At 33.2% G+C, this 8,087-nt stretch overlaps 1 protein-coding gene across 1 annotated transcript in view; it reads left to right on the forward strand.

Moving 5' to 3' along the window:
- The window catches only part of RASA1 (RAS p21 protein activator 1), a 98,837-nt gene that overhangs the window by 87,058 nt on the left and 3,692 nt on the right, over window positions 1–8,087 (forward strand). The window contains exons 21-24 of the mRNA XM_064482201.1: window positions 2,079–2,146; window positions 3,818–3,906; window positions 5,252–5,329; window positions 7,578–7,712. Of these exons, the coding sequence (XP_064338271.1) occupies window positions 2,079–2,146; window positions 3,818–3,906; window positions 5,252–5,329; window positions 7,578–7,712 (370 nt within the window). The remainder of the gene's footprint in view (window positions 1–2,078; window positions 2,147–3,817; window positions 3,907–5,251; window positions 5,330–7,577; window positions 7,713–8,087) is intronic.

Raw genomic sequence — 8,087 nt, forward strand, 5'->3', positions numbered from 1 at the left:
TGAAGCTCTTTCCATCTGCTCATTGTGCAGTAATTAGGAGTTGCTTTGTCAAGTCAGAATTTTGTAGTCCCCCTTATATAAGGGGACTTTTAAAAAAATTATCATTTTAACTTACTTTTCCAATGAGGAGGCAGATCTGTAGAGATTAAATTGTTTGCTAAGGTTCTCTGTAACTTTCTATATAAAATTAGTGGCTAAGGCAAAACTTCTAAGACCCAAACTAATATCCTTAACACCCTTGCAGGCTTTTGTTAAGCATACCCAACCCATTCAGGACAGTAGGAAATTAGTGCAAAAGCATCAGAGAATACAGCAGTCTAATAATATAATTCATAACATAATATAATAATAATAATATAAACTATTACATAGAATATATGCTGCCAGTCATGTTGTATACCATAAAAAAATTGGGCAGCTACTGAAGACACCAGTATCATACAATTAGTTTTGAAAATGTGTGTTAATCCTGCCCCCAACCTAAATTTCATAAGGAGGCTTCTACTCTTTTTACAGATAAAATCTCTCTTGGTTAGTATAGGACATAAATATTTATGAATTGTAGATTCTGTATTTCTTGGCTTTAGTAGTGATTGAGAGGACTAGAGAAGAATTACAAGCACTTACTGTTTCAGCACAGTTGTGTCTGATGTAAATGAAAAGTGTTCTATACACTATAAGTTTCAAACAAGTATAACTGTTGAGCAGACAGCAGGAAATTCTGTTATGTGGATTGTGTGGATATTATGGCCAAGGTGGTGGTTTCTATTCCTAGTTAAGCTTTTGAATATATGTGTAGACACCTAGTATCCCTCAGATCCCCTCTAAAAATGCAGAGAAAGTAGATCTGCACACTGAAAATTCTTCTATGGTTCGATGTTGCTAGGTTGTATTTCAGATTCAAAGACCTATTTAAGTATCAAAATGTTTCTAAGCAGAATTTATGCAAGATTCTTCATAAATCAGTTTAAAAGAAATTAAATTTAGTTAGTTGTTTTATATTAATTGGAATAAATGCTGTCTGAGAAGCAACATACTGATTTTCTAAGATTCCCCCAAACTAAGAAACAACATTGTTGGGAGGTAAATGCTGAGAAGTTGGATTATTCACTAATAGAGAACAGAGACTGTCAGTTATTTTTTAATCTCTACAAGGAATTTTATCAACTTGGAAAGAATGCTTGTCTTTACAAGGGCCAGGTGAGAGGTCAATTATTAGTGTAGATTCCTCTTAAGAGGAAATTAGAGAAGCATTATCTACATGAGGACATATACTCTAATGTAACTGAAGCAGGCAGACTAGGAATAGCTATATGTTTGTAGTTTTACTTTGTACCTTGTTCCCAGAGTGAGATTAGCAGATAAAACCATGTATGACAAGTGTGCTAAGTCATGCACTTTTATACTTATTTTTGGTTTTGCTATTAATATTTTGTAATTTGAGAACTTTTTTAAACTTTAGAGAGCCTAATGTCTTTTTCTTTGTCTTAAAAACTTCTCAGCATTCTATTGTATACGTTTTCATTTATCAAGATGTCACTTTTTTCCCTTGTACAATGGATTCTTAATTTTTATATGACTCAACAAAATCAGTATAACCAACTCGATTTGTAACAGACTTTACTGGGCTGTTCTGTTTAAAGAAAGGAAGATGGAGAACTGAGAATGTTAGTTTTAGGACCTTACAGGACTTTGTATCTATTAAAAAGGTTTATTTGTACTCCTACGGTATTTCAGGAGTTTTTAGTGCTCCTAAGGACACTAGTTCTTCAAAGTAAGTATAAAATGCACTAGTAGCTTGGAATAAATCAAGACAGCAAATGCAACAAATATAACTTAAATCTTCCAAAAGTAAATCCAAAATTCTAAATTTAGGAAAAATGAGTAATATATTAAAGAAGCAGGTATATATGTTCTTAAAAGTAAGATACTTCAGCTAAAAATAAAGCTGTGTATTTGGGCTTACCTACATAGTTCAAAGTTCACGGTTCTACAAGTATTAAAATTTTTGTTTATATTATTTTAATGTAACATATTATAGTAGTTCTCTAAAAAAAAAAAATTTCCCTCCCATTCAGTGGTTTTGTTTTCCTTCGACTTATCTGTCCTGCCATCCTGAATCCCCGGATGTTTAATATCATCTCAGGTAATCAGCTTTTGATAAATTTGAAATTAGAAAAATTAGTGTAAAGTTTAAAACTATTAAGATTACTTTTCTTTCAAATCTGTTTTTATTATCCAATTCTAAGACTTGGTATAAAACATTCCAAAGCACCCTCTTCTTGTTCTTTTTGCTCCTTTACTTTTTCTTTCCATCTTCTATTTGAAGCCTGAGAGAGCATGATTAGACATACTGCTTTTTACCCCCATCCCTGCCTGTGTTTCAGACTCTTACTATGATGATTTTTTCCAGCCTGCAGTGTGGCTTCTTCAAGGTGGGAAGAAGAGCTTTGTGTGTGCTTTTAGCCCATTACAGACCCTGTCACTACCACTGCAAGTTGGATTTTTAAGCTCAAATTAAAGTTACAACTGCAGCTGCAGTAGTCCTCCGTGCATGCTTATGAAGAAAGTGGCTCTTTCAGATTTCCCAATAGCGATTTCTTGTCACCAGCTATATAATGTTAATTGGCATTTTAACTCCAACAAACCAGGTTCGGTTTTGCTTATTACCCATATACCCATTGTGGATGGACTTTCAGATGTTGTAGGCTTCTTTCAAAGAGAAGATAAGAATTACATTTATGACTACAAATGTAATAATGAACCTTAGGAGGAGAAAGAATCTGAACCATTTTTGTCTTAATAATCTGAAGCTTAAAATTGTATTAAACTTCTTTTGGAATATCTTAGAAGTTTTACCTTTATAGCCATCACATCTCTGTAATTTTTTTTTTTTTTTTTTTTTTTGGTGGGGGGAGGTATTTAGGTTTATTCAGATTTATTCTTAGAGAAGTACTGGGGATTGAACCCAGGACCTCAAGGATGCTAATCATGCGCTCTACGACTTGAGTTATACCCTCCCCCCTCATCTCTGTAATTATCTCCTGTTGCTACTAACATAGTTCTGTGGGTCTATTAAGAATTAAGGGTTTAGAATTCTTACGGGTTTATTTATCTGAATGTTGGACTCTGAACCACTGGGCAATATTTATAATTTAACAGCTTAAGGAAAAAAAAGTACAGTCTAAAATCAGGCAGTGAGATAGATGAGGTTTTTACTGTTTATATATTTCAGGGTTTAACACTGAGACACAAATATTTATTTACATCCTACTATATATAGGTGAATGTTTCCTGGTTAATCTTTAAAATATCTTTAAAACTTAATAAATATGCATGCATTTCTTCTCAAAGTAAAGCAGAGATTCCAGACTTTGTTATTTAGCTTTAAAGTGAATTATTTGAGTCAGTGGAGGTTGGGAGCGGGGAATTGCTTATATTGCAAATTGCTAACTTGGGTGGATTGAAATTAGCTTTGTGAATTGTCCCAAAGGGTATGTGGAGTGACTGGTTTTTTTTAGCTATACAGATAAAGCTTACTAAAGCTTTAAGGTATTTTGAAATATTAACCATTTGGGAAATGCCCAGTCTTGTAGTAACCTTTTCACAAACTAAAAGCCTGATAAGTATATTCAGTTTTTATCCCTTTAACTTAAGGTCTTTTGAATTATACAGGTCATACATTTTTACAGAGTTCTGAATGGAACAATGTTAGCACTTTAATATGTCTTTACTGTTAAAAATACTAAGTTTATAATGATTTACCTGGAAGTACCTTTTGAGTTGATGTTATTAGCTGTGCCCAATTCTGTTATAGATTCCCCATCTCCTATTGCTGCAAGAACACTGATATTAGTGGCCAAGTCTGTGCAGAACTTAGCAAATCTTGTGGAATTTGGAGCTAAGGTAAAAATATTTTGATACTTTAAAATGTCATTTATGAATTTATGACTTTGATATGATAAAACCATAAAATATAGTGTAAGTAAATTTTCAGTAGTGGATATTTCATAAAGATAATTTATGATTTTGTTGGTATGTTCACATTTTTCAAATGTTTTTAGATTTTACATTTTAATGGAATTTAAAAAAACTATTGTTTTAGCTAGTAGAAAGCTATTTTTTCAGTGTAATTTCCAGTATAATCAGATTCTGCCACTTTTAAATTTAAAAAATCAGAGCATATTTTTAAATGCACCCAAATTGATTTTATTACATTTTACCCCATAAACATTCTCTGTAAATATTAAAACTCTGAGTTTTTAAATATTCATATGTGATCCCTACTACCTAAGGATAAGGACTGTTCATGTTCTGGTAGGGATTGTACTGTGTCACCTGCTTTTGTCAATATTAACTTCTTGCCATACCTAGAAACATGGAACTATTTTATTTTTCTTAACGATTATTTACTATGCCATCATGTAAACATTAAGTAGGCTTCCACTGGATTCTTAGATGCCTTCCAGTTTGTCACTGTGATCCAGATTGCTGTAACAATTATCCTTATGTATATACTTCCTTTCAAACCTGACCAGCTATTTCCTTAAACTACTTTTTAGTAAAATTATTAAGAAGACTTTTTGTTTCCTCTAGCCTTGCCAAAACTTAGCTAGTATTTTTACCCTTTTTAATTTTTGAGTCTGATGGGCATGTTTGTGTTTCATTAGTTCCTTACTCTTGTATGTATGATTTTTCATGTCTGTTTCTTTGGAATTGACTATTGAGGCCCTCATTTCACCTTACTGATTTTAAGAGAGTTTCCCATTTTACAATGTAGCATATTTTAAAATAGGTTTAAGATTTTAGTATGAAGAGCAGTTTATAGTATGACTTTTAGCTTTTGAATTTATCTGAATCCTGAGACAGGTTATAAGTACTTTATTTTTTACTGCAGTCCTTACCCCACTGTATTTTAATTCCCCATAGTCTCTGCTAGATTCTAATGACCTCTGGGTGCTTGGCAAATAATTTCTCAGTGATTACTTCTCAATTTGTGTCTGCCAGGCTATGTGTTCTGATTTCTTTTTTTCCCATCTTGTATTTCTTGTTCATTAAAAATACTCTATACTCCTGTTCCTCAGAATTAGCTGCTTGCTTATATTAGAAGGAAAATATGGTCACTGAATGGTTAATTCTTATGAATATGTACTGCTACTGATAATTATAAGAATGTTTCCTACATGTATGGTTTTTGCTATAGATCAGTGTTTTTGTGCATATACTAAGCTTTTAATTTCTACCTTTTTAGGAGCCTTATATGGAAGGTGTCAATCCATTCATTAAAAGTAATAAACATCGTATGATCATGTTTTTAGATGAACTTGGGGTATGTATCTAATTTTTCAAGTACTTTGGCACCTACAGTCAGTATAGCTGAGTATAACTCGTTTAAGCAACAACCTTTAGAAAGCTTTCCCATCCAGAACTAAAAAAGAAAAAACAAAAAGCTGCATATTTTTGTCTCCCTTCCTAAACAAGTTCATTTGATAACCATTTATTCTTATACAAAATAGTTTACACCAAGTATACATTATTGTGGCTTTTGGACTTCTTGTGTCATTTTTTTCCATTTCTGTCTTGTCTTTCGTTATCCTCTTAGCTGTTCCATCTCACTATTGTGACACAATATTCTGTTGCTGCTTTAGCAACTTAATTTTGCTGCTACTGTGTGGAATTTGAAATAAGTTGGATGAGCTACAGTTCTGGCCAGTTAATTAAGTACATGGACTGAAGAATAAGTGTTCCTGTGGCTTTTCTAGGGATAAAAATAGTGGATTTGGTGTGAAACTTCATCTAGTTGGGACTATGTATGGTTTTATTGGGTCTTTATACATAAGTTGTTATTGTAAAATTAAGAATGGGATTTTTAAAGATAATTTCTAAGACCCTAGATTTCTTAAGTTAAACTTTCTTCTTATAGACTTCCAGATATCGAATCAGTTAAAAACCAAATTATTAGTAATGCAGTTCATATGTGTAGAAACCAGAAAGGGAGCACGTACACGTGAACATAGCCCGGTGTATGGTGCTAGGGTACACTCGGGTAGGAGACTGTTCTGCCGTAAGGCATTCGGATTCACTTAAAGCACGAGTAAAGCACCACACCACTGTACAGTCAAACCACTTAGGACAGCCTGTGGGCACCTAGTTGGCAACTTCAGGTATAAGGAATTACTTACTGTTATTTAGATCCATATTGATAATGATTTTGAGAAATAAAAGGGCAATGCTAAATGCCCATCATGTTTCTGTACGTGAACTCCTGGAGAGGTCTGAAGAATAAAAATATTTCTGATTACCAAAAATACAGTTGGTTAATGACTGAAAAAAAAATTTACTGTAATGTTGTTTAAGGAGCTGTATGAAAGTTTTATCCAATATTTAAGGCTAGCTCATTTATCTCAAGTCATATTTCTAGGTTTTCGTATGTTTTTAGATTCAAGATTAGGACTCCATTTATTTTCCATAATCATAAGTACCAACAGACCAGCTTTCTCTATCACTTTCCTAATGATGCCACACAATCTAGCCTTTCCAGCTGCTTAGAATGCCAGTATTCTAATACTCTTCTTTTTGCTTTACATCTGTATAAGTCAAATTTATCTTTCAAGACTCACCTCAAACATCTCCTTCAGGAGGGCTTTGCTGAGCCCTAAACCTGCAATACATTTTGTTCTGCTTACCTAAGTATCCTCTGTGTATCTCTTGATACATAACTCTGTGATCAGTTTACTTCTAGTCTGTGTCTTCTCTACTAAATGCTTTGAAGCAAATACTGTTGTTTTTCATCTCTATAATCCTTCTTTCACTGAATGAGTCAGTTGATAAAAATGAATTGTATTCTAATTGTGTTTATACCATAGAAAACCAAATATTTTGTAGTCTTTAGAGATGTATAGCAAATACTGTCACCATTAGGGAGAGGAATTGATTTATTTAAAACTGTTGTTAATCTGAACTCATGTTAAACTTTACTCCAACGCTCAAAATAACATGAGTACTTAGTCACTATAACAAGTTGATTTATTGGCACTAAGTTACAGTATGAACCTTATCTGAAGATACCATAATTAACACTGTCATTTCTACACATTAGCAAGTGTTTTGGGCATAGTCCACAAATAATTATAAGTCTGAAAAGTTCTTATCCACACTTTCATAATGTAGCTGTTACTTATGTATGCTGATCAATTTGGACAAAATGTATCTTAGTAATGGAAGTCAATCTGAAAGAGTGGAGGAATTTTAAGTTTAGGTTGCATTTAATATAGATTAGCATTTAATGTTTGCATCATTTATGTTCCAGTTAAAAAAATTCTTTACAGATAAAAAGTTTAAGAAACCCATTTGTTTAGAATAGCAGTAATACTGCACAATATTCTGCTCTGCTGTTGAAGAAAATGGAGCCTGGTTTTGATGCGAATACTAAGGTCAAAAATCTATCAACTTGAATTTTAAAAGCATTTTAAGAGGATATTGTATGTTAAATTCTATCTACTATACCAGTTAGGATCTTTTCAGAAGAGTCTATAAAGAGTTGTATTTCTAAATGCAGTTTTATGATTCCCTTAAAGAATGTACCTGAACTTCCGGACACTACAGAGCATTCTAGAACTGACCTGTCCCGCGATTTAGCAGCATTGCATGAGATCTGTGTGGCCCATTCAGATGAACTGCGAACACTCAGTAATGAGCGTGGTGCACAGCAGGTAGGTTTTTGCCAGCCTTTGTTAACAGTGATGCTTCCTTGGCACTTAAGCAGAATGTCAGCATAAGATTGAGAGGTGATAAATAGCTGAATTACAGTCATCCTATTTTATCAATTATATTAAATTTTTGAGAATCTGAATCATAATCCACAAAGATCTCGGCAAACAGGAATGGGCCCAGACTAAGATTATGCATTTGTGATATTGCAAAATGTCAAATCTTGCTACAAAGTTAATGTGAACTCGGCCGAAAAATGGTGGTGGTCATGCACTCAAGTGGCGTGTGTGAAAATGGTAAGTGAGCTAATGCTAAGTCAGTAGTGATGTGGCTTTTTCTTTCTGCTTCTCTCACACAGTGCATGGCCAAGTGATTCA

The sequence above is a fragment of the Camelus dromedarius genome, chromosome 3, assembly GCF_036321535.1.
Source record: "Camelus dromedarius isolate mCamDro1 chromosome 3, mCamDro1.pat, whole genome shotgun sequence".
Lineage (NCBI taxonomy): Eukaryota > Metazoa > Chordata > Mammalia > Artiodactyla > Camelidae > Camelus > Camelus dromedarius.